A 27790-nucleotide genomic window follows, 5' to 3' on the forward strand; every position below is an offset into this window, starting at 1 on the left:
ACACATATGTAACCAATCACAGTCACCCCCCTAAACCTCACTCCCATCCGGGTCACAGCACCAATGTACCCTCCTATATGTACCCTCCAAGCGGGACTCGAACCCGGGTCCGCCGGCATGAGAGTCAGACGCTCTAACAAGGAGGCTAAAGGCTGCAACCCCTAGCGTCAGTCACTAGAGCGACTCTTGAGGTTTACTCGCACTTTACTCAACGACTAGCTGGCCTCAGTTACACACACATGGATTCAGTTTTTTCATGATTTATTTGTGAAGACATTTGCACTCAGATTTCACACACAAGTTCAAGAGAGCCAATGAGGAGCAGGTTTGTTTATAGATTAGTTTTCATGGTTTACTGTCATTTTTTTGTGTTTTAACCTGAATCCGAAGTATTCCAAATAAATACTGTACTCTCATTTTCTGAAATAGACAGGAAATTACAATATTCCTCTTACTTCAGATTAATGTCTATACAATACTTATGAAAATAATTATTCCTGTATTACTTTAATGTATTCGTATTTACAAATCATTTGGTGCATTTGTTGTTATATTTCACTGGATCACATTATTAATATAAAATGTGTCTTTAATAGGCTAAACATAAAGCAAATAAAAATAGTCTTTTTGTTTTGCAAAGGAATGAGTGATTGAATTGATGAAAAAGTACTAATCTACATTAAATGAGGGGTTACATGGGAAACTGTGGTCCTGAAGTGCTTGATGATGATCCAAGATATTGCAACCCTGACCAAAAACAGTTTCCAAGTGTTCAGAAGTCATACGATATCTTCATTTGAAGAACAGAGTTGATCCTAATGTTTTAATCGCTGAAATGATGATCCCGCCGCTCCGTGAACACACACACACACACACACACTCATATCTCATTCAAATAATATACACGACTCTTTACGACATACGAGAGCCAATGCAATTTCACTATGAAATCTGACGTAACGTTGTGTGTGGATGATCTTCGGTGGATGGAGACCCTGATCGCTTTTGGGGATTTCCTTCACACAAATCAATCGTTTGGCCTCGGGACACTTGGAATATTTGTACTTTCTGAATAAATTGTGCCTGCAGTCGTATCTGCCTGTTATACCCTGTATTTTATATCATATAATACACAAATGAATAGGTTTAGGGATGGGATGGGGTTGGGTTACATGTTCAAACGTGTCTAAATAGCATAAATAAAATAAATGTAAATAATAGTAATGTTATGCTGGCTGATTACATTGAGAATCACACTCCAACATGTCATAATGGAAAAATCATAACCCAATATAATTTCATCATGACGATAACATTCTCATGACACAACTTGTCTGTATATGATGCCAAAGGTTTCTCATTGAAATCAATGGAGTACCCTGTGCGTCGATATGGTGACACCTAGGGGTGCCTTTAGCGTCTTCATTGTGGTGCGGAAGGCACTTGACCATGCTTCAGATTTTGACACCTTGGGAGTCAGAACGGGTTGGATATTGATGCAAAATTGCACTTGGTTCTTCACCCCTAATGAAGACAAGCAGTGTATGCATAAACACTACTGTGTTTATGTGATGATCTCTGAAGGGAAGAAAACAGATGTAAAATTCACTAATGAAAAAAAAAAAAAACGTGTATCATTAATGAATTATACAAAAAAAGACAAGGAGAAGGAAGATAGAGTCAGGCGCATAAGACATTCTCCAGGAAGAAAATCCCAGAAGAGACCAGCAACAATGACAGAGGTCAGAGGTCATCTCGCCTGCTCTCAAGCATCATCTGGTGGTCAATGAATAGTGATTAAACATCCTGACTGGACTATCAAACTGTTTTAAGGCCCATTCACACCAATAATGATAACTATGACTAGTCTGCAAGGATAACTATATTCACATCCATACTAGCCTAACATCTGTTTATTCTAAATAATGGAAGTGGACGTACACAACCTGCTGCTTTATATGTTCTGCAAAGACACAGAAGAACAAGATTTTGGGTACATGAGATCATTCAAAGGCGAGAATTGGGAGAATCCATCACTCAGGAAATGTTGCCTTTCAACCTCTTAAAGGCATGGTAGTAGCCTGAGAAAACCCAGACAACTTCCAGCAAATTTAGATTTGCTCTGCAAGTAGTCTGGCAAAGAGCCCATTCAAGCCCATTTCTAATCAGTCAAAATCACGCCACCAATCAGAAACGTTGGGGCGGGCTTTACACGATGACGACAGCGCATCAACGGTGAAGCAGATTTTGTACATTACAAAGATGGATGCCGCGCCGTGGATCATCACTCATTCGAATCAGCTATCGCGTCTGTTTTAAGCGATTTAAACTTTTCCTTTTCGTTAAAACCGAGCAAAGAACAACACTCGAAGAACAACATCATACGTAATCTCCTTCATCGCTCTGATTGGTTTTAGGTCTATCCAATTGCACCCAGAGGCATTTGAGCGATGTCCGTTGGTGACGCCCCTTTGGAAATGATTTGTCTATGAAGCTCTGCCAGACCATAACTCAGTTACTACTGAGAATGGTCTGGTTTTAACCAGGCTAGCATGGTAGACGATTTGTTCCAGAAATCTTAGTTTTTTTGTCATGCTGGTTTCTTCTCATCCTGATTGCAGTCACTAAGTTAAGTGGTCTAAATGTATTTAGTTGAGTTCAAAATACTCAAAATTCTAATTGGCATCGTCGTCGTGTGTGGGTGCGTGCGGGAGGTATGTACCTAGCTGTTTGGCTAACGTTGTTGCCGGTGTTTAGGCACCAGTTAAATGTGTATACTTTGTTATAGCCAGGTTATGGCCAGGATGTGCTGCTGGGTACAGGCTGGCTTTCACCCGTCCGTTAGCGATCTAGCTCTGAATGTTAGCGTTCAGGGTATGTATATCTAGTCCCTTGAGTGTCATGGGGTTGGGTGTTTTTAACTGATTTTATGAACTATTTTAGTGGAGAGATTTCCTGTGAGCACTTTGTCACTGAGGACTGCAGAGCAAATGCTCCGTAGACCCCGTTAGGACCTGCACTGCTGTTTTCCCGTGGCCTCTGACCTCTGTGGCCAGAAAATTGTTCATTGTTGTCCTCCTTCATGGTTTGAACTTATTCCAATGCAAGTTGTGAATTGAGAGTGTGTCAGAGTAAATGTGTTTTTGTAAAAAAAAAAATCTTTCTTTGTTTATTTCAGGTGCTGAAGGCCCCAGTGAGGGAAGCGATCTGCTTTTGCCCTGTGGTGGTGTTTCTCTCAGAGTGTGTTTTGCCATGTTGATTCCCTCACTGAGAGTGTGTGTGCATGCAGTGTGAGTGTTTGTGCGGAGCATAATTGGGTGAGAGGTGTGTCTTAAGATACTCACTGTCCAGCTAGCCGCCCTACTTGTAAGCCTCAGCTTGAAAGTCTTTTATTTTATTTCTTTTCGCGTTTGGTCAACAGTTTTCCAAATTTTAACTAATTGTTGTGAATACCTTTTTGTATTCATATCCACGTCTCTTGATTATTAGTGGTAAAGAACCTGTGTGCCCTATCTTGGGTCTGAATTTCCCCGTTCACAGAAACGGGGTGGCGTCGTCTGCAATAGTGTCAATTCTTGCCCTTCACCGCCCCTCACCACACACTCATGAACTCAGTCAGCTGATTTCACTAATTAATTCTACCACCTGTCTGAAAACTGTGCTACTTAGCAAATCCAGATGTTTGTAACAAAATACAGAGCAGTGCGTGTTGCGTGGCTTACCTGGGGAACACATGGCACCAGGTGCACTATGGGAAGAAGGCGTGGCGGCGGAGGCAGTGATGCTTTGGGCAATGTTCTGCTGGGAAACCTTGGGTCCTCCATCCATGTGGATGTTACTTTGACACGTACCACCTACCTAAGCATTGTTGAGATCATGTCCAGCCTTTCATGGAAACGGTATTCCCTGGTGGCTGTGGCTCTTTCAGCAGATAATGCGCCGCCACAAAGCACAAATGCTTCAGGAATGGTTTGAGGAGAACAACGAGTATGAGGCGTTGACTTGACTTCCAAAAAGAAAAGTTTTGGCTGCAATTTTAGGAATTTTAGGTCATAATGTTATGCCTGATCGGTGTATTGTGTGTATTTCCCTGGCCCCAAAACGTAACTATTTCTCTAAGCACTACAAGATTTTATCATTATCAATACATAATAATCATCTCATGATCGTTTTTCTCACTGCTTTTCATCTTTTTATAATCTCAGCCAGAGAAAAACTAAAGTTGAGAAGTGTAACTTTTACTGTTGCAAAAAACTAACAGATGAATAATGTGATGGGAGTGAACTATTGATGAATATTGATGAATGCATTTTTTTTATCCACGTTTGAATGTTATGTGATTGACTCATTGATTAAGTGATGTTTGCATTGCTCATTTTCCTAACACCGCTGTTAATAGACTAATCAGTGACCTAGTGTCATAGGCTGGCTAGGAAAAAGGTGGAGACTGTTGCCCTTTAAGACCGTGTGCTTGAGAGACTGAGGTGTGCGTCGTCTGGACTGCGTCATTACGTGCAAGTCGACATCTGGTTGAGTGTTTTAACAGGTGCTGGCGTCTGAGAAGGAACATTGAACCGTGATAACTAAATGTCTTACGGCTGTGCGGGAACGAGTGCGGGAACGAGTGAGTATTAAGCAGACGGCGACGCGGAGCGATCACGGGTGCAGCTGTTGGAAATAAGTGACTCAGCGATCGTTTGGAGAAGGCAACAGTGGGCGGTGAGCACGACGTTGACGAAGGGCAATCACAGGCGCAGCTGTTCGAGTGTATCAGCGCGGTTGCTGTTTGGGGAGCGAACCAACGAGTGCTGGTTGGAAACGACTGAGCCAGCGCGTACAGAGTCGAGTGTATCAGCGGTTGCTGTTTGGAGGAGCGAATCCACGAGTGCTGGTCGGAGACGAGAGTCAACGGTTGGTGAGACGGCGACAGAGGATTGCACAACGCTGGAAATTAACTAGACTGGGTAGTAGGAACTGCTATCCAGTCATATCGTGAGTACAACCTCAAATGAAGATCGTCTGATGAATATTGTTGATCCGTTTGCATCTAATTCATAGAGACAATTCATAATACAGATAATTATTAATACGAGACTTAAGACTTAATTTCCAGTATAACCTACTATACATTGCTTTTCTTTTCCTTTTGCTGTGTTGTGATTTATTTGGGTTGCAGTGTGTATTACATGGTGTGGGGATTTGTGTGCACCAGTGAGTTGTAGTTAGCTTTTTCTTGCATTGGACTGGAGATACTGGTAGTTGTTTCTTATGTCTTCTAGTACAATATAACCTCTGGATCTGTGGAGGCCTACATGCTGGAGACCAACCCGGGACATTTGTTCATTCTCCATAAGGACATAATACCATCCTGTGCTGAGGACTGCATCCTTTTTGATAATTGCTTTTAAATATTGAGATCATTTTATAGTCTAATAAAGTGTTTTCTGTGCTTCAATCTACCTGTTGAGTGTCAATACTGTCCAGCCCTCAGTGAGCGATTAACTTGGGTCCTGGGTCCCACTACTACAACCTAGGTGGCGTAGTCGGCTACTTGTAATTGACCGGGGGTGAATATAGAGTGCTGGGTTGTGCATAAATTAATTTAAAAAGCCCCTTTTAAATTATTATTTTGCTGCGTTGGAGAGCGCCACATCTGGCGTAGTCGGCAGGATTAACTGAACCTGTGTGAGGGACTGAGGACGTTTTGACACTCACGTGGCATATTGAACTAGGGTGCTGCAAAAATGTTAATGCCAGTTTTCCCTGGGGCTCCCTGGGTTCCCAAATTTAGTGGGACGGGTAGTGATTTGAGTTATGGGGATTGGAAGGAGCAAATGCAAGGACTTTTAGAGGCTCAAGAAATTAATGAAGCAAAAAAAGTCAAGATTTTATTAGGCGCTTTGGGTGGGAATGCAAAACGAGAAATAAGTGTTTTAGCAGAGGAAGAACGTGATAAGTTGATTAAGATTTTTGACCAATTAGATGCTCTGTATGTTGGAGAAACCCCTTTGCCTGTTCTCCGGTCGCAATTTTTTAGTTGTAGGCAGAAGTCAGATGAGTCTTTTAAAGCTTTTGTTTTACGGTTGCGAGAACTCTTTCGTAGGTTACAGCGGCGCAGCCCAGAGGGAACCCTGGTGGAAGATCAGCTGAAGGAACAGCTATTGATGGGGATGGAGGATGGACCGATGCAGAGAGCCTTGAAGACGTATGCCCGCCATCACACAGAAGGGACCTTTGCTGAACTGCATTGAGAGGCGTTATTGTTGGAGGTGGAGTATGGGCACGAAAGGTATGAGACTGCGTGTGCTGCTATAAGTCAGCGTGATACACCGAATCCACGTCCATATAGACCTGACTGGAAAGCTGAGTTAAAGCGTGAGATTTTGGAGGAAGTCAAGGGCCAGATTAAAGAGTTGACCCAGGAAGTGGTGAGAGAGTTAAGAAATTCTAACTGTGCAGCCCCTGTAAATCCTGCATCCTCACATCAGCCAGCTTTTCCTCTGCCTAGGAGGAGGGAGTATCAGTCGCTGAACCGCTGGGACCCTGATGGTAGACCTATTTGTCGACGCTGCCAACAACCAGGTCATATGGCCCGTCATTGTAGAGAGAACAGAGAGCCCAGACAAGCTTTAAACGAGAATGCCCTGTTGTAGAGGTCCAGACGACAGGGTTACATGCTCCAACCAATAATCAAGGGACCCACTCTTTTATTGATAACCACTCCTTTATTGCTGACTGTCCTATGGTGGATGTCGTCATTCAGAATGTTCCCTGTAAAGGCCTACTAGACACGGGGTCGCAGGTAACTTTAATGCGGCAGAGTATGCTAGAAGAGACTTTTCCTAGCTATAGAATGGGTGATGCCCCTCTGTTGACACTGAGAGCTGCAAATGGCCTAGAAATCCCTTATGTGGGGTATGCATTATTGGACTTTGAAGTAGCAGGCATCCAACTTCAAGGAAGAGGCGTTGTGATCGTGAAGGATGAATTTTCCACTAATCCCTTAATTATTGGAATGAATGTTATTTCCTCATGTTGGAATGCTCTTTTCCAGGGCTCTTTGTCATTTCAGAACCCGACAGAACAGCAGGTGTGGAAACGGGCCATGGCAACATGTCAACGCATTGCTGCTTGGACTACAAATGATGGGTTCCTGGGCTATGTGTGGCCAGCCAGTCGTCGAAGGAGATGGATTCCACCCCAGAGCGAGGTCATCGTGTGGGGCCGTGTTCGAATGGGCCGACAGAACCACAGTTATTGTGGATTGGTGGAACCTCTGCTAGAGCCTGATGGACTGACCGCTGCCCGGACTGTGGCTATCGTTAAGGATGGTAGGATCCCTATCAGACTGTGTAATTTAAAGCCTTATAAAGTGTCTGTAGGCCGGTATCAGAAACTTGGTCGGCTGTATGAAACATCAGGCGTGGATATCTATGGCCAAAGAGATCTTGATTTGACTCTGAGTACAGATGGGGTTGTCGATATTAGTGTGGTGGAAGCTGGAAGCCCTGAAGAGGAGGTAACTGTTGATGGGGTGAGTTCATTGACGCTTGGATCTGATTTATATGACCAACAACGTCAAGCTTTTGACGCACTTATGAGAAAGTGGAGTGGAGTGTTTTCAAAGAATGAGGACGATCTGGGGTTTCATGAGGCGGTCCAGCATAGGATCTACACCGGCACTGCACCTCCTGTCCGAGAAAAGTTCCGCCCCCTACCCCCAATGATGTATAAGGAAATGAAACTGCTGCTGGCAGGTATGTTGGAAAGAGGAGTAATTTCTGAGAGTAAGAGTCCATGGGCAGCCCCAATAGTCATGGTCAAGAAGAAAGATGGAAGTTGGCGCTTCTGTGTTGACTACAGAAAGTTGAACGCCATTACCCATAAGGATGCATTCCCTCTTCCCCGGATAGAAGAAACATTGACCACCTTAACTCAAGCTGAATTGTTTAGTACACTTGATTTAGCAAGCGGCTATTGGCAAGTAGGGGTGCATGTGGACGATCGCCCAAAGACAGCGTTCACGACTCCTCTGGGCCTATTTGAATTCCAACGTATGCCTTTTGGTCTGTGCAATGGACCTGCTACATTCCAGCGATTAATGCAGCACTGTTTGAGTGACTATATTGTTGACTTTCTGTTGGTCTATTTAGACGATGTCATTGTATATTCCAAAGATTTTGACACCCATCTTCATCATTTGGAGCGAGTATTCCAGCGGCTGGCACAGTATGGACTGAAGTTGAGGCTGGACAAGTGTCAGTTCCTCCAGCAGCAAGTAAAATTCCTGGGGCATGTAGTGGACAAGACCGGCATCAGCCCAGATCCTGGTAAAACAGTGGCAGTACAAGAGTGGCCTGTTCCAACTACAATTCGAGAGGTGAGAGCATTCTTGGGCCTAGCTGGCTATTATAGACGATTTATCGCTAACTTTGCTCGGCTGGCACAGCCTTTAAATGCCCTTTTAGTAGGAGTTCCAGTCAACAAGAAGTCAAATAATCATAGGATTGAGTGGACTGCGGAGTGTCAAGCTGCATTTGAAAACCTAAAGAGCTGTCTCACTCAGGCTCCTATTCTGGCATTTGCTGATTTCTCCCTTCCGTTCGTTCTTTATACTGATGCTAGCCACCAGGGACTGGGAGCAGTATTATCGCAGGTCCAAGATGGGAAGGAACGTGTGGTCGCCTACGCAAGCCGCAGCCTCCACCCTGCAGAACGGAATGATGCTAATTATAGCTCTTTTAAGCTGGAGTTGCTAGATCTAAAATGGGCTATGACAGAGAAATTTAAAGACTATCTGACTGGGGCTAAATGTACTGTTGTTACAGATAACAACCCGGTGGCCCACTTACAGACAGCGAGACTGGGAGCGGTGGAACAGCGCTGGGCAGCCCAACTGGCAAACTTTGACTTCACAGTGAAATATCGAGCTGGGCGTGAAAATGCTAACGCTGATAGTCTTTCCAGGTTCCCAGTGGATCGAATGGCTCCTATGGAGGTACGACGAGTTGAGGCAACAGAAGATGCCTGTGAGCCAGTCATTGACCTCCCAGATGTTGAGGAGTGGCGGAAGAGCCAAAGTGAGGATGAGGAACTTCAGCGGGTATGGAAGTATGTGGAGTCAAGTAGTACACCCTCGATCATGGAGAGAGCCAATATGTCTCTGACGGTGAAACAACTCCTTCGACATAGTGTTAAGCTTGTGATTCAAGATGGTGTTCTGTATAAGAAGATGATTGACCCCAGTACCCATGAGTTGCACCTGCAGATTATCTGTCCGGCCTCTAGACGGGAAGAAGTATGGCGACGATACCATGATGCGTCTGCACACGCAGGAGTTTCACGGACGCTTTCCAGGGTCAGACTCCACTTTTTCTGGCCGAAGATGGAGGAGAGTGTCAAGGGGTACCATCTGGGTTGTGTCGCTTGTGGCCTACAGAAAGGTATGAATGAGAAGGCCCCCCTTAATCCAATCTGTGTATCATTCCCCTTAGAAGTAGTGTCATTAGATTTCTTGACATTAGGCCGTCCAGCTGATTCGTGTCAAAATATTTTAGTCATCGTTGATTTGTTTACTCGTTATGCATGGGCTGTCCCTACGAACGATCAAACTGCTAAGTCAACAGTCAGGGCGTTGTGGGAGCAGGTCGTCCAGACTTTTGGTTGTCCGTTGAGGTTTCATTCTGATATGGGCCCAAATTTTGAATCCGCAATGATGAAAGAGTTTTGCCACTTGTACGGTACAGCTAAGAGCCGAACAACCCCTTACCATCCGGCTGGGAATGGTAGAGTAGAGAGGGTGAATAAGACATTACTGGGAATGCTGCGTACTTTAGAGAGAGACAAGCAGGACAGGTGGCCAGAATTTCTCCTTGAGTTGATGCAGGCATATAATAATACCATACATGGGGCTACAGGGTTTACACCTTCATATTTGATGTTTGGCCGTTCCTTGCGGACACCAGTAGATATGAGCCTTGGAGTAGGAATAGGACAAACCAGAAAAGATTTGACTGGGTGGGTACAAGAGCACCATAAAAAATTGAGTTGGGCTTATGCGTCAGCAAAAAGAGCCATGGATAATACTGCAACACTATCTAAACAGACCTATGATCGTAGGGCCAAAGCTACCCCATTGTTGGCAGGTCAGCGTGTTTGGGTGCGGGATCGAAATAGGCAGGGACGTGGGAAGTTGTGCAGTTGGTGGGACCCTACGCCTTATGTTGTACTGGAGACGTTGGGAAATACTGGACTGGTTTACCGGGTGAGACCAGAACAAGGGGGGAAAGAGAGAAATTTACATCGAAATGCCCTTAAACTGTGTTCTGCTCCTGAAAAAAGACATCCGCAACCTATAGTGCCTGAAGAGACTATGCGACAGTTGAATCCCATGCCTTATAGCATCTGGGTTGCCTCAGGGCCTGATCATGTAAATGAAGAGAACCAAGTTAGACGTTCTGTACGTTCGAATTTAGGGCAACGTCCTGTGCGGTATAGATGATTTTAATTAATCACAGGGACTGCTGATATTTTAGTGTGGGGGGATGTGATGGGAGTGAACTATTGATGAATATTGATGAATGCATTTTTTTTATCCACGTTTGAATGTTATGTGATTGACTCATTGATTAAGTGATGTTTGCATTGCTCATTTTCCTAACACCGCTGTTAATAGACTAATCAGTGACCTAGTGTCATAGGCTGGCTAGGAAAAAGGTGGAGACTGTTGCCCTTTAAGACCGTGTGCTTGAGAGACTGAGGTGTGCGTCGTCTGGACTGCGTCATTACGTGCAAGTCGACATCTGGTTGAGTGTTTTAACAGGTGCTGGCGTCTGAGAAGGAACATTGAACCGTGATAACTAAATGTCTTACGGCTGTGCGGGAACGAGTGCGGGAACGAGTGAGTATTAAGCAGACGGCGACGCGGAGCGATCACGGGTGCAGCTGTTGGAAATAAGTGACTCAGCGATCGTTTGGAGAAGGCAACAGTGGGCGGTGAGCACGACGTTGACGCAGGGCAATCACAGGCGCAGCTGTTCGAGTGTATCAGCGCGGTTGCTGTTGGGGGAGCGAACCAACGAGTGCTGGTTGGAAACGACTGAGCCAGCGCGTACAGAGTCGAGTGTATCAGCGGTTGCTGTTTGGAGGAGCGAATCCACGAGTGCTGGTCGGAGACGAGAGTCAACGGTTGGTGAGACGGCGACAGAGGATTGCACAACGCTGGAAATTAACTAGACTGGGTAGTAGGAACTGCTATCCAGTCATATCGTGAGTACAACCTCAAATGAAGATCGTCTGATGAATATTGTTGATCCGTTTGCATCTAATTCATAGAGACAATTCATAATACAGATAATTATTAATACGAGACTTAAGACTTAATTTCCAGTATAACCTACTATACATTGCTTTTCTTTTCCTTTTGCTGTGTTGTGATTTATTTGGGTTGCAGTGTGTATTACATGGTGTGGGGATTTGTGTGCACCAGTGAGTTGTAGTTAGCTTTTTCTTGCATTGGACTGGAGATACTGGTAGTTGTTTCTTATGTCTTCTAGTACAATATAACCTCTGGATCTGTGGAGGCCTACATGCTGGAGACCAACCCGGGACATTTGTTCATTCTCCATAAGGACATAATACCATCCTGTGCTGAGGACTGCATCCTTTTTGATAATTGCTTTTAAATATTGAGATCATTTTATAGTCTAATAAAGTGTTTTCTGTGCTTCAATCTACCTGTTGAGTGTCAATACTGTCCAGCCCTCAGTGAGCGATTAACTTGGGTCCTGGGTCCCACTACTACAACCTAGGTGGCGTAGTCGGCTACTTGTAATTGACCGGGGGTGAATATAGAGTGCTGGGTTGTGCATAAATTAATTTAAAAAGCCCCTTTTAAATTATTATTTTGCTGCGTTGGAGAGCGCCACAATAAGACTGAATGAAACATGATGAAATATGACTAGAACAATAACACTCACTGTTCTCCAGTTTCACGTCAGAGATGTAAATATTGTTCATCCTGAACGTCTAAATGTGGCGTGACATAAACAAATGAGTGATGATGATGTGTTTACATGCAAATATGTTCATTTTTAACAAACAAACAGCAGGAGTATGAACCAAAAAAAACATTCTTAAAAATGAAAACTCTCTCAAACCCCAAACTCTCTCAATAGTTGAACTCACACCTTCATCTCACACACATCTCTTTCTCTTTGACGGAGCTTCAGACGGAGGGTTTTTAAAGGCTCTCAGTGACCAGTATCACCGTCTTCACTAATGAACTCAACCCTCAGTTTAAACAGCAACAGATAAAAAGTGTCCCAGAACAGAGAAACACAAACACTGGGCCTGTCCAAACACACACACTCGCAGTCTTGGCCACTAGAGAGTGTGTGTATGAACATGATGTGTGTCCCATTGGGTCATCAGAAGTTCTACACACTCTTGTGGTCTTCATGTCCACTTGAACACTTGGACCAAATACAAGGAAAAATGTCACGCAAGCAGACAAATGATGAAGTGCAAAGATCACAAGTGTGTGTGGACAGGCCCAGACATGTCCAGATGAAGGGACGTAACACGAGTTATGCAGTCCAGCAATATCATTAAAGCAGCTGTTTAGTTATTAAAGTTAAAATATAATACATAATTGTTTGATTATGGTCCATATATACTAATACTGACTGACACAGATGCAATATGCAAATATAGAGAAACAAAGGACAAACACAAATAAGGAGGAAGTGAATATGATATAGGGGTTTCTAGAGAAATACACAAATGATGTGCTGACTGAGGGATGAGAGCAGATATAATAATCTCGTAGTTTAAAGCTGCAGACAGAAACATCAGACTCAGGACAGAAACACACGACCTCTAAAGTAAGAACAACTCACATGTTCATTCTTCACACACAATTAGACTTTGAGATGTTAATATTGTCTGAATGATTGCTAAAACTGCCAATGTTATATTTATTTTTATTACATGATCATGTTTTACTCTAAGATGAGTTTTTCAATGTGTTTCTTCCTCAGAAATGGACCGGACTCTATATGTCGTTCTTCTTCTCATTGGTGAGTGTGTTTGTTGTTTTATTTATGGTTTATAGTTTCATCAGGTTTGACCCTGTTATGAAAAGCATTAAATCAAACCCTCTCTTTCACAGCTCTCTGCTCCGTATCTGAATGTGTTCAGCGTCAGTATCACTTTATAAACGTGTTGAAGAACTGGACTGAAGCTCAGAGATACTGCAGAGAGAATTACACAGATCTGGCCACCGTTGACAACATGAACGACATGAACGAGCTGAAGAAGAGTGTGAATGTTGGAGGTGTCTGGATTGGGCTGCAGAAGACGGGTGTTGATAAATGGCAGTGGTCTTCAGGTGAACCTGCGCTCGAGCTGAACTGGGCACCTGGACAACCTGAAGGCAGTTATTGTGGAATGATGAGGAATGGAAAATTGGAGGATTTGCCCTGTAATGATACTCGTCATTTCATCTGCAACAACAGTGAGTGCAGTTATTTAAAACTACAACAACCGTTCATTTATAGACGCACCATATACCAAATACAACACTATATTATTCAATTATAAATTAAAGGCAGGGTAGGCAATTTTTCTCAAAGTTTGAGTACCATTTTCTCAAGAAAAAAAAATGAGGTGGGGCAATTCTTAATTCTTTCACTCATGTCCTCCACATCTGCAGTTATTTTTCTCTCTTTGCATTCACTGATTTCCCAAAATCATCTTGAATGCTGAATTGTAAACACAACTGAACAACTGAGAGATCATCACATAAACTGACTTCATAAATTGATGTTGATTTTCCTAAAATGTTTTTGTTAGGGTTACTATGGAGATCAGTGTTCCCTTTGGTTTGGGCTCTTGAACTTCATTTATTTTATTGTTGTTGTAATTTTCTTCCTATTGATGCAACAATTAATCACAGTTATTTGATTTAAAGAAAGTGAAGGAATAAACAGGTTGCATTTAAAACGTGACTAACTTCTAACATTTCATCAACTGCTTCTAATGTTGAGTAATAATATTTTAAAATTATATTGCTAACAATCTCTTTATTTTTATGACAATATCTTGCAATTGATCATACTTGACTCTCACACACACACACACACACACACACACACACACACACACACACACACACACACACACACACACACACACACACACACACACATACAGGTTAGCATGACTTATAAGGACAATTTCTTCAAACCAGAAAAAAAGGTGGTTTAGGGGGACTATGACTTCCTTTAATGCTAGAGCTTTCAAATAAAAATGGAAATGCTTTTAAAAAATCCTGGGTTCAAAACACAAACTCTATTATTTATTTAAACTTTATAAAACATGATACATGGCACCCTGATTTTTTGCTGACTTACAAGGACGTGTGTCCTAGAAGACAAAAACCAGGATTATGAGGACAAATGGTTTACAAGGACTATGTGATGTCACAATGACATCACAGTTCATTAGCATATACAACGAAACATGACTACACACTGCACGGCAATGACAGATGGGTTTACTGTGACTGTGAGATGTCTTTGACATGAACGTTAATTATCACTACACAAAAACGAAGTCAGAAAGGTTTGTACTCTGATATCACCCATGAAACCAAAACAGACCTTTAGCTTTAAGGTTAATTGTTTGGATTATATTATATATGCTGGGTTTAGTCCTTTTTGTTGGGTGGTTTTCACTATGACAACTAGGTTTTGGGTCACTCATTGCCGAGTTCGCAGCTGGGTTACTCTCACTGACAGTAGTAATAGTGCTCCCCGTCACAAACATGTCCAGCTAATGGGTCACATAACCCATCCACTATCAAATCTTTACAGAGAGAAAAGAGAAGACTGCACCCATATCAACATCACCGAGTGTAGTGTCATGACGCATGCCTTCTACAGCTGCCACACTTTGTTTGTATGTATGTATGTACTGTATGTATGATTGGCAGCAGTAACATTGCAAACCTTTGCATTCTACTTGTTAAAGGTCCTGTTCTTCGTGATCCCATTTGTCAAACTTTAGTTAGTGTGTAATGTTGCTGTTAGAGCATAAATAATACCTGTAAAATTATAAAGCTCAAAGTTCAATGCCAAGCGAGATATTTTATTTAACAGAAGTTCCCTTTCAAAGCCTACAGCGAACGGCCGGTGTGGACTACATCCTGGTATTTCCTGCTTTAATGACGTCGGTAGAACAGTTTGTCGACTAACCTCCGCCCACAAGAATACGCGAAAAAGGGGGCGTGGTCTTGTTGCTCCCTCGTGGAGAAGAGGAAGTGTTGCGTTCGGTTCGGTTCGGTTGCGTTTGTCGCCATCAGACGCTGTTATTTTCATCCCGGAGTCAAATCACCTTTGTTTGGCCTTCAGGGGCTGTAGTTTGAGTGCGTTCATCTCCCCGTTATGGTAAGAGGCGTGACCTTCTCGGGCAACGTGAGCTCTGCGTGCGCTAAGCTGCTGTCCAATCACAACACGGGAACCGCTGGAACAATCAGAACTCGTTACGTATTTCTGAAGGAGGGACTTCATAGAACGAGGAAATTCTCAGGCCGTTTTGAGGACAGTGAAAACAGCGGTATACAGATCAGTAAATTGTGTGAAAAATACTGTGTTTTTTTACACATGAAACATGAACACATGTTATATTGCACACTGTAAACACAATCAAAGCTTAAAAAAAAAACACGAAAAACAGGACCTTTAAGTTTGTTGTAATATTAAGACGTATAAAGCACTATATAAATAAAGATGACTTGACCTGATTTGAGATTAATTTTCACATCCTATGGGTCTAACTTTACAATCAAGCTGTTCCCACATAATCTAGGATTTATGGGGTAGCTGCGTTTTCAAATAAAGTATTTTTTCCCCTTCTTCTGTAAATCAAGATTAACCATATCTATTTACTAGACATTTTCATCAATGTTTCCAAAACTGAATTAAATACCTCCTCATTATAGTAATTCCTAATTTGATCTGCAATGTTGCCTAATTAAGATTATTTAATGTAAAGCACTGACGAGTAGGAGGCAGAGAATATTTACCAAATTCACTAGAAAATGAACAAAATGCAGGTCTTTTTGTAACAGGAAGATTTCTCATTTTTGTTTAGTTCAAGTTGAAGTACTAAAATAAGAGGTTACTCTACAATAAAAAAAAACAAAATAAAATAAAAAACATAGCAGGTCTCATACCTCGAAACAAACTCGAAATGGGCACATCTGAGATGATTTCCTCAATGCAAACGAAGGTCTTGCAAGTTTAGAACGTCATGAGGGAGAGTAAATGACAATTTACATTTTTGGGTGAACTATCCCTTTAAAGATATTCATACTGTAGTAGTGCTAGAGTGGTTGGATTAGGGCTGGTGTCAGGAGCATGTAACTGCCTCTAGATCTTTGCACGTTTTCAACAGCTAGTATAGTAGGATTTTACTGAAACATCCTTGCTGGTAATAAAGAAACAATACCTCCCCTTCATTAAAGAGTTTTCTGAGTGGTGGCAAGACTGGCAACTAAACAGTTGAGCAAGTAAAAAAAAAAGTGACAAGCAACCACATTAATAATTTGTATTTAATATTGTGAAGTGCTTTAAAACAATGTACACAGCAATACATTTGTTATCTTGCCAACAATGCAGCAGACACTACAATTAATAGATCAGTTCACCCAAAAATGAATATTCTGTCATCACTTAAGTAGTTCCAAACCTGTATGAGTTTCTTTCCTCTGTTGAACACAAAAGAAGATAGAGTGAAGAATGTTGGAAACCAGTCAGCTAACCGTAGCCATTGACTTCCATGGTAGGAAAAAAATATACATCATAAAAAGTCAATGGCTACGGTTAGCTGACTGGTTTCCAACATTCTTCACTCTATCTTCTTTTGTGTTCAACAGAGGAAAGAAACTCATACAGGTTTGGAACTACTTAAGTGATGACAGAATATTCATTTTTGGGTGAACTATCCCTTTAAAATATATGTCATACTTGAACACTATGCTGCAGACAGAAAACCATCAAAAACATCTAAAAGTAGTCAGTCAGTTAAAAAAACTTTTCAATTTCATGACCTAATGGATCAGTTCACCCAAAAATGAAAAATGTGTCATCACTTACTCACCCTCAAGTAGTTCCAAACCTGTATGAGTTTCTTTCTTCTGATGAACACAAAAGAAGATAGAGTGAAGAATGTTGGAAACCAGACAGTTGACAACATCCATTGACTTCCATGGTAGGTTGGAAAAAATAATAATATGGAAGTCAGTGGCTACCGTCAACTGTTTGACTATCAACATTCTTCACTCTATCTTCTTTCGTGTTCATCAGAAGAAAAAAACTCATACAGGTTTGGAACAACTTGAGGGTGAATAAGCCATGACAAATGTTCCATTTTAGGGTGAACTATCCCTTTAAAACAAAAAAACAACGACAACTGAGAAAGCAGCTACAATGAATACAGAAACTGTAACATCTCATTGGAAACCAGTCACATCAACAAAGAAGTAAAGTGTAAATAAGCCAGAAGACAATAAGGAGGAAACATTTAAAAATAATCAAATACGGTAAAACAGTATTACAAAATGTAATGACTAATGGCTGCAATTCATAAACAGCACTCATGCACTTTCATACTGACTTCTCCTTTTGGCTGTTATACCTCTGTTTCTCACGAAATCCCTGATGTTTTGTACCGTCCGGTATTGTAGCACATGCTCTTCAGCAGATTTGCATTGAAGACACTCAGATTTTGTGGCCAAATGCCCTTTGGCTATGTGGACTTTAAAATGTCGAATAACAGCAGCAACTTCTGCTTTTGACCACATTCTTTTCTTCCCACGATGTTCAACACGTTCAGTCCCTGAAAACAAGAAAACATTGCAGTGTAAAATGTTTAATATTTTTTAAAAACTGTTACACGTTACAATTTGGTTCACAAAATGTTACATAACGCATGTACTTTAATAATACATGCATTTCTATGACATTTTATGAACAAAAATAAACTAGAATCAACATGAACTGTTTTTACCACAACAGAGCCAAGTCTGAAAGTTTAAAGATTTTTAAAGTGACACAGAGGACGTGATGCATTACAAGATTCAGAGGGAAGCGCAGCGCAGGGTTTATTTATTTATAAAAAAAAGACATCTTTGTTTGTACATCCCACGTATTGAGAAAATCCCTGAAAACAGAGTAATCCAAATTGCGAATTAATGACTCTTATGAGCAGATTCTATTTGGTGAATCAAAAACATACAGTGTTACCCGTGTAGTCCGATTCCTGAACGAATAATTAGGCAATATTTTGCTGACTGTGTTACTGTGCTGATACCTTGGCATGGCAGGTTTAGGACTGCCGTGGTCAGCTGACTCCTAGAGTTTTTGATATTCTTCATATTCGGTTTGGGGGTCAGTAGGGATGGGTGATATCTTATCGTTTGCGATACACCAGTAAAAATTCTTCCCAAGATTAAAAATGTGTCTTCCCGCGATAACGATAAAGCCTAGTTGATGACGTGACCCATCCGCATCGCACGTGCAGAGAGCGAAAACAACTATGGCGGAAGAGAGGAGGAGTTTATAGCTAAACGAGGGGCTACCTCTACTATCTGGAACCTGTACACACAGATGTATTTTCACTCGCTGAGCACATCATTTCTGTTCATCTCAATGAATGCACAGTGTATTTGACGCACAGTAAACACTAGTGTGAGGCGAGCGACTGAGAGCGCTCAGTGTTTCACACACACTCAACGAGAGAGTGAGACAACGTGATTAATATTCATGAACCCAGCAGCTCATCAATCCTTAGTGTGGTCTATTTTATAAGTAGTAGAATTCTACTATTATCTTATCAGTATTATGTTTAGTTTATTTTTTTTTTTTTTTGGTTTGAATGACCAACATGTCTTAAGCTCCGCCACCAGTCCTGAGTTCAGTTAAAATGACATATGCATTCATACGTTTTCATTCGCACATGATTGCATGATACGTTTTAGTTCAAATTACTTTAGTTCTATCATTAAATCATTATTTGCAACTTTTTTGTAATCTGAAGACATGGTTGTAGGGCTGGGCGATATATCGCATGACATTGTTAGGCGCATCTCGTCAGTAAAGCCGGTTCCTTGATTAGTAGTAAATCGCCATAAACCTGCTTTCAGAGAGAGCGGCATTTACTACACAGAGCCGTAGTTCACTGACAAGCTGAGCCATATCGCATTAATTATCGAGGACGTATCGCCTAAATGAACTGGTGCGATCACGGCGGCCGCGGGACCTGGGGGTAAGAACAGCGAGGTGACAGAACGGAGCGAGGAACATGAGGAGCGACAGAGACGAGAGAGTGGAGAGAGGAGAAAAAAAATAAAAAATTCTGGTCCGGTTCCCAGACACACTGCCGCTCGGTCCTCAGCCAGCCGAGAGGCTCTTCCTCGCGGTGCCATGCGGTGGTACTGGACGGCCGGTGGACGGCTCGACACTCCTCCGCCCCCTGGCGGCCGGTGGTGGCTCCTCCTTCTGAGGGCGGCCGGAAGGGAGTCCCCGTCCCGCGCTCCCTGCTCCTCCCCAAACTGGCGGACGGCAGCGCTCCGGCTCCTCCCCAATATGGCGGACGGCAGCAGGCTTCAGCTCCGGGCAAGCGCTTGGGACTCCTTCGCCCCCTCGCGGACGGCAGCCACCCCACCTCGACCCAGGGGCACGGCAGCGAGCTCTCCGTCCCACCGACCTTCATCCGCTCCAGCACCACTGCTTCGGGCAGCCGCTCGCGGACTTCTCTCCTCCGCGCTGCCCGAACTCCGCGGCACCGCGATCCCCCTCAGCTGCGAGGGCTCTTCGACAGCGTGTCCCTCCTTCCTCCCGGGCTTCGGCACCACTGTAGTAAAACTTCGTGTGGGAAGAAGGAGGCGGGAACCGGCGGACATTCAAAATAACTTTTAATTAAACAAACACCAAATAAAATGGCGGCGACAGCCCCTCACGGTCGGCTGCCGCCTACATACAAACAAACACCAAATGAAAATAAAGGCTGCAGCCCCTCACGGACGACTGCAGCGGATAACACAACTAAAATAAAACATAACACAAATTCCAGGCCTGGTCCTCTCTCGTCCCTCACTGTCGTCGCTCCTCCTTTATAGTCCCTCACTCCTCCGCGAGGGCCGAGATCGCTGCGGCGCGCAGCTGGCGCTCATCCTCCCTGATGAGCGCCGCCTCGTCCCGCCCTCACGGTCCCTCGGCCTCGCTGCTCGCCACAAGTACAATTTTCTTGTATGTAAATTTTGGGACTGGTACCTACACCTATAGCACATTTTGCAATAGATATACAAAATACCTTCAATTTGAATTTCATCAAGTGACTTTCCCTTGATGTGTCCAAGACAACCTTTGTCCATTGCTAAAAGAAGTTTGGAGATTTTCGCAAGCTGAATTGTCGCCTCAGGCAGTCTGTAATGATCACGGTGTACACGTACATCATGTCCAAGGAAGTCAGCCAGCTGATCTAACTCGTTGTCTTTGAGGTTTAAAATTTGTGAAAGGGTTGCGACATGTTTCCTGAGCTGGGTTGAGCGTAGATATTCTGTTTTTTTGGCTCCACACTTTTCTGCATGAAGTCTCAAGCTGTCTTGACCTCTGTAGTAACTTGAACATTTTGGTCTAGCAAAGAGAAAGATATTGGCATCCTGCACACCACATTCAAATCTTCTGCTGACTAATAGATTCAGAGATTCCACCATGCGTGGTGTTAAGAGGACAGCGACTTTTCGTCCACGTTTGCCCCTAATTTCTACACGAGTGAAATGTTCACAGAGCTTCTTTTCAAACTGGGTTAAACCCAAGGACACATCAACATGGAGTGGGCTTTTGTCTCTTTCAATGAAGTTCTTCAAGCGCATTTTGGACACCTCTCCTGCACGCCTTCGATTAAAAACTATAGCCTGAGCAAGAGTGGCTTTTGCAAGGTCAGCGTAACTTTGGGGAGATGCTTCTTTCTTCAGTTTGTCAAATGCATCCTTTGCAGCCTGTTCCAGGTGAGTGTGAAGAAGTTGAACATCCTGGGTAAAAGGCAAGGTCGATGGTTTGTTGAATTTTTTCTCACTAAGTGTGTTCAGGGCAGAGTGTGATACAAGCTCACACCACTTTGTGGCGTAAAGTGACTTGAAAGCTTCAGTTGATTTGATCAAGCCCTCATTTTCAGTCATCAAGGCCCTACAGTGAATTATGTCAGCTATTTTCTGCAGAGAATGGCCTATTTTTAAAGCAAGACTTGGTGCTGTGTACGAGTTGTTTCCTTCATCAAAAGCAGAAACTTTTTTCACAGCTTTGACAACTTTGTGAAAATTACCAGGCTAAACAGAGTCTTCAATGGTGTATATCGAATCACCACGCAAAACGTCTCGGTTACGTATGTAACCCTCGTTCCCTGAAGGAGGGAACGGAGACGTACGTCGGAACTGACCGACAAATTGGGATCTGATCTCAGAGACCAATCTACTTCGAGTGTATTAAAAACGAGCCAATGGAGATTGGCATGCGATCCACGCATTCCACGCACCGCCCCGCAGCGCGGGTATAAATAAGGAAGTGGAATGCTTGATCATTGCTTTTTTCTGCTGAGGAGCCGAACTAGTGACTCGGCCCCCTAGCGGAAGCACAGCACCTGGCGACGGGACGTACGTCTCCGTTCCCTCCTTCAGGGAACGAGGGTTACATACGTAACCGAGACGTTCCCTTTCAGTCGACGTACGTCGGAACTGACCGACGAATTGGGATCCCTACCAAAACGCCAGGGCGCTGGCCCTTCCAGCGTCCTGCTTGAGCGCACTGGACCGTCTTAGATGGTACGGAAGTCAGGGCTCCAAGCAGGGAGGTCAGTCACTGCTGTTTCTGCAAGACCCACTCAGTGTGACTATTGGATAACGCTGGGAAAGCGTGCCCGTCTCGGGAGATGGTACGCTGCGGGGCCACGTCCTTCGTAGAAGGCTAGGTGGCAGAATACACATAAGGACTAACCTGGCAGGGTAGTGCAACATATGGCAGTCTCTGGGGTGGTTCCAGCCTGGTCCCAGGGGGGAAAGAACACGCCCAGAGACGACAGAGCGGGCTCTGTCAAGGGAAAGACACAGGGCTAGCCGAGTAGGGTAGCTGGTACCGTGGAAGAATACACATATGGGGTAGCCGTGAGGGGACCGCTACATATGGAACCCAGCCTACACACACGTTTCACAAGCATACGGGTGCAGGCCTGGCGTCAGACGGCCGCAACGTCTGGCACCGCAGGGGTGACGGGGGAGCTTGACAGGGTTAGCCGTTTCCGGGGAACACAACTGGAGAAAAATAGACGCACGTATACGGCCCAGAGGGCGGGAGTGGCGTTGCAAGCCGACACTTAGAACGGGCACTTAGCGCTACTGGCCACTGGGGGCGAGGATGCGGGAAGATACCGGCTCTACACGGAGGCTATAGAATCTAGCAAACGTGTTAGGTGTCGCCCAGCCCGCAGCTCTACAATATCTGTCAGCGAGGCGCCTTGAGCCAGCGCCCAGGAAGAAGCAACACTCCTTGTTGAGTGTGCTCGCAACCCGAACGGGCAAGGCACGTCTTGGGACTGGTAAGCCAAGACGATAGCATCCACTATCCAGTGGGCTAACCTCTGCTTGGAGACAGCCTTTCCCTTCTGCTGGCCTCCGTAACAGACAAAGAGTTGCTCTGAGGTCCGAAAGCTTTGAGTCCGGTCGACGTAAGCGCGGAGAGCGCGGACGGGACATAAAGCCTGGGCTGGGTCTGCCTCCTCCGAGGGCAGCGCTTGCAGGTTCACTACCTGGTCCCGGAAGGGAGTGGTAGGAACCTTGGGCACGTATCCAGGCCGGGGTCTCAGGACAACGTGAGAGTTGGCCGGCCCGAATTCTAGGCACGATTCGTTGACCGAAAGTGCATGCAGGTCCCCTACCCTCTTGATGGAGGCCAATGCCGTCAGAAGCACTGTCTTCATTGACAGGATTTTAAGCTCCACAGACTGCAAAGGCTCAAAGGGAGGGCTCTGAAGTGCTCTGAGCACTAGAGCTAAGTCCCAAGAGGGTAACGAGTTTGGACGAGGAGGGTTTAGCCTTCGCTCCAGCCCATCTTGCAGGAAAGAAAGCACGACACTAACCGAACACCTTCGGGGGTCTTTCCGGTGGGAAGAGCACCATTCAACGAACAGGTTCCACTTCAAGCGTAGAGGCGCCTCGTAGAGGGGGCTCTAGCAGAAGAGATGGTGTCCACCACTGCCTGTGGTAGACCACCTAGAACCTCCGCGTCCCGTCCAGGGACCAGACATGGAGTTTCCAGAGGTCTGGACGCGGGTGCCATAGAGTGCCCCGTCCCTGATAAAGAAGGTCCCTCCTCAGGGGGATCGGCCAAGGAGGGGCTGTCGCGAGGAGAGTTAGTTCTGGGAACCAGGTCCGGTTGGGCCAGTAGGGCGCAACTAACAAGACCTGCTCCTCGTCCTCCCTGACCTTGCACAGGGTCTGTGCAAGAAGGCTCACTGGGGGAAACGCATATTTGCGCAGGTCCCGGGGCCAGCTGTGCGCCAGTGCATCCGTGCCGAGGGTGCCCCCGGTCAGGGAATAGTACCACTGGCAATGGGTCGAGTCCGGAGAGGCAAACAGGTCTACCTGTGCGGCTCCGAAGAGGTCCCATATGAGCTGGACCGCCTGGGGATGGAGTCGCCACTCCCCCGGAGGTGTCGACTGGCGAGAGAGCTCGTCGGCTGTCTGGTTCAGCGCACCTGGGATGTGAATGGCACGAAGCGACCTCAGATGCTTCTGACTCCAAAGGAGGAGGTGGCGGGCGAGTTGGAACATGCAACGGGAGCGTAGACCACCCTGACGGTTGATGTATGCAACGGCCGCAGTGCTGTCCGTACGGACCAGTACATGCTTGCCACGTAGCGGCCCCTTGAGGCGGCGCAGTGCCAAGTGTACCGCTAACTCGAGGCAATTGATATGCCAATGCAATTGAGGTCCCGTCCACAGACCTGAAACTGCATGCCCGTTGTACGTGGCCCCCCAGCCCGTGGAGGAGGCATCCGTGAAGAGCACAGCATGCCTGGACACTTGTTCTAAGGGCACCCTGGCCCGGAGAACGAAGCGTCGGACCATGGGCTGAAAGTTTGGCGGCAGTAAGGAGTCACTGGGACCCGGTACTGGCCGCTCTGCCACGCCCACCTCGGGACTCGGCCATGGAGCAAGTGTTGAAGCGGTCTCATATGAAGCAATCCGAGCGGCGTTACCGCGGCTGCAGATGCCATATGCCCCAGGAGCCTCTGAAAAAATTTCAGTGGGACCGCTGTCCTGCTCTTGAACGAATTCAAGCAGTTCAACACCGACCGGACCCGCTCTTCCGTGAGGCGCGCAGTCTGGCTGACCGAATCCAGCTCCATACCGAGATAAGAGATCCTCTGCGTGGGACAGAGTTTGCTCTTCTCTCGGTTGACCCGAAGGCCCAACAGGCTGAGGTGACTGAGCACCATGTGCCTGTGTTCGCACAACTGCTCCCGAGACTGGGCGAGTATAAGCCAGTCGTCGAGAAAGTTGAGGATGCGAACGCCGCGTTCTCTGAGCGGAACAATGGCTGCCTCTGCGACTTTCGTGAAGACGCGAGGCGACAGGGACAGCCCGAAGGGCAAGACTTTGTACTGACATGCCTTCCCCTCGAACGCAAAACGTAGGAACGTCTGTGTCGAGGAAGGATAGAGACATGAAAGTACGCGTCCTTCAGGTCGATCGCTGCAAACCAATCTTGGGGACGGATGCATTCGAAAATGCATTTCTGCGTTAGCATCCGGAACGGGAGCTTGTGCAGGGCCCGATTCAGGATACGCAGGTCCAAGATTGGCCGTAACCCACCCCCTTTCTTGGGTACAATGAAGTAGGGGCTGTAGAACCCCGCCTTCATATCGGCTGGAGGAACCGGCTCGATCGCGTCCTTCGCCAGCAGGACATCGATCTCTGACCGCAAGACCTGGGCATCGCTGCTCCGCACGGAGGTGAAGAGGATGCCCCTGTACTTGGTAGGCCGGCGAGCGAACTGAATCGCGTAGCCGAGTCTGATGGTACGGATGAGCCAGCGAGACGGCCTGGGGAGCTGAAGCCAAGCCCCCAGAGACCGTACAAGCGGGACCAACGGCACCACAGACGTACCCGGGGTGGGGCAGCGAAGTGGAATAGACAGACCCGACTCGGGAGGCCCGGAGGCGGCCCGGAGTGTTGTCCGAATATTCCAGGGTGGGGCAGAGTGTGGGTGAGAAGGCCCGGGGGCGTTCTCTGTGCCCACACTGCTGCCCCCTGGCGAGGGGGAGAGGGGAGGAAAGGAGTGGCAAGGCCCGGGGGCGTCGCGCACTGCCAACCTGGCCCTCTTGTGGCCCAGGGAGAGAGGAAACTGCTCTGAAAATGTGGGTACCGCTGGACTCCGGAGAGCCAGCGGCAGAGTATTGACACCAATCAGGGCCCCCGGTCCTCCTCCGGGGGGGGGTGAGGGAGGGGTGCGGACACCAACTCCCTCGGAGCAGCTCCTGTTCTCCCTGGGCTGCCCATCTCAGGGCCGCTTGCCCTTACGCTTGCTTGTAGACTAGCAAGCCCTGAGTGGGTTGGGCGCCTCCCTCACGTCCGGCACCCTGCTTCCCAGATGGAGGCTGCTGCCTGGGTTTCGCAGGGGCGGAGGCGGACGCAGGGGGGGCGCCCTCGGCGACAAGCAGGCAGAGGTGCTGCGAATTAGGATTTTTTTTTTAATTTTTAAACCACCTCTGTCTGCTTCTAGGCCATCGAGAACTGCTGGGCAAAGTACTCGACGGCGTCGCCGAAGAGGCCAGCCTGACAGACAGGGGCGTTAAGGAACCGAACTTAGTCGGACTCACGCATATCTGCCAGGTTTAGCCCCAGGTTCCTGGACCACTAGTGTGGACATCGCCTGACCCAGGGAGCGTGCAGTGACTTCCGTCGCCCAGAGAGCGAGGTCCACCACCGCACGCAGTTCCTGCATAACCCCTGGGTCGGGACTACCCTCGTACATGCAGGACAGAGGGTAGTGAGAGAGGGAAAAATTTATACAGATTTCAGCCCTTTTAGTGTTCGATATTTTGACACCAAATAGTTCCATACTGCTAATTTTTCCAATGCCCATCCGGGAAAAAAGGCACGGGGGTAGGCAAGGCGATTTAAGCGTTGCACTACGCCTCAGCCACCCGGGAAAGCATGGCTGTTAACTCTGAATCTGATTCAGCAAGAGCACACACCATTATAGTGGGAACTCAGCATCATCATTTCCAGTGCATAACAGCTCTCTCTCCGATGCAGCAATTGACATCTGTCCTCTGCCAGAGCCACAAATGAAACATTAGGTCTCCTTGTTTTAAAAGGACCAGCAATCCCATCTGTAAGCTACCAGCAGGCATGTGAAACAGTGAACGTGGCCGTCAAACTCGACGGCACACGGTGCGCTGAACGCTCAAGCCCTATGAAAAGGCAGGACGAACACCGCACCGACGTGGTCATGTTCTCATGAGAGAACATGAACCACCCACGAACAAAGTCTCGGCATGCTCATGATGCGATAGAGGAGTGGGGGCCGGAAGAGATGTACCCGGCGGGGATGCCCCACTGTAATCCTCAGGTCCACCAAAGCTTATTAGCTAAAGTAGTCCTTTTCTGATGCACCAGAAAAGAACTAGATCAGGGAATAAGGAAAGGGACTCAACCCCATTTGAGGTTTCATAGTCTGGACCGCGCATCTAGAGAGTGCCGAGTGACGCGCTGGGTTGCCGTGGCAACCCCCGCTGTCAGCCGGCGCTCGACGGCACACGGCGCGCTGAACGCTCGAGCCCTTATGAGAAAGGTGAGACGAACAACGCGCCGACGTGGCCATGCTCTCCTGAGAGAGCATGGATCACCCACGAACGCAATCACACATGTTTATATGTGAGAGAGATCGTGGCCGTCAAATGAGGACAGGAAACAACCGCATCCAGAAACACACGGTTTGAATGACGCAGGGTCAAACCGTGTTGCTCTTTTAGAAAAGGAAAACCGCTCTTTCAGTGCTGAAGCACTCAGGGAGATGACCGCGGCTCACGCAGTTCAGATAGTGCAAGCCTGCGTGAGCACTCAGAAATGGAAACGCCCAGCCAACCAACAAAACCAGCTCTTTATCTCCTCTGAAGCAGCCACCCGCTGAAAAGCGCCGTCACACCCGCACTGGAACAGCAATCCTTCTCACGAGACTCGAATAACACTCTTCGTAGACACAGCAATGACGCTGTTCGGCTCCGAAAAAAAAGGCAATGATCAAGCATTCCACTTCCTTATTTATACCCGCGCTGCGGGCTGGTGCGTGGAATGCGTGGATCGCATGCCAATCTCCATTGGCTCGTTTTTAATACACTCGAAGTAGATTGGTCTCTGAGATCAGATCCCAATTCGTCGGTCAGTTCCGACGTACGTCGAACGTGACCGACTGAAAGGGAACCAACAACACACGTGCAAGTTCTCTTAACTTTTGACGAATATACTCATATTTTGTAGTGTCTGCTCCATGCTTGTTGTACAGAGATTCTGCCAGCTGCAAAATTCCAAAGTCATTACGAACAACTGTTGTTATATCATCCTGTCTCATTGGGTCAAGAAGCTTCCAAACCCCTTGAGAGATGCTTTCAGAGAACACAGACTGAGCAGTTGTGGCCAAGCCCAAGACTTTGGGCTTTGTAGATTCAC

The 27790-nt window shown here is 46.0% G+C and overlaps 1 protein-coding gene across 1 annotated transcript in view; it reads left to right on the top strand.

Annotated features, from left to right (window-relative positions):
- Positions 1 to 12840: 12840 nt before the first annotated feature.
- Positions 12841 to 27790, top strand: part of LOC307120866 (C-type mannose receptor 2-like) — a 62644-nt gene continuing 47694 nt past the window's right edge. Inside the window, exons 1-3 of the mRNA XM_079808067.1 lie at positions 12841 to 12884; positions 13041 to 13079; positions 13172 to 13516. Coding sequence (XP_079664193.1) covers positions 13043 to 13079; positions 13172 to 13516 — 382 coding nt within the window. The 5' untranslated portion in view covers positions 12841 to 12884; positions 13041 to 13042. The remainder of the gene's footprint in view (positions 12885 to 13040; positions 13080 to 13171; positions 13517 to 27790) is intronic.

The sequence above is a fragment of the Gobio gobio genome (genome assembly GCF_949357685.1).
Source record: "Gobio gobio genome assembly, chromosome: 2".
NCBI lineage: Eukaryota > Metazoa > Chordata > Actinopteri > Cypriniformes > Gobionidae > Gobio > Gobio gobio.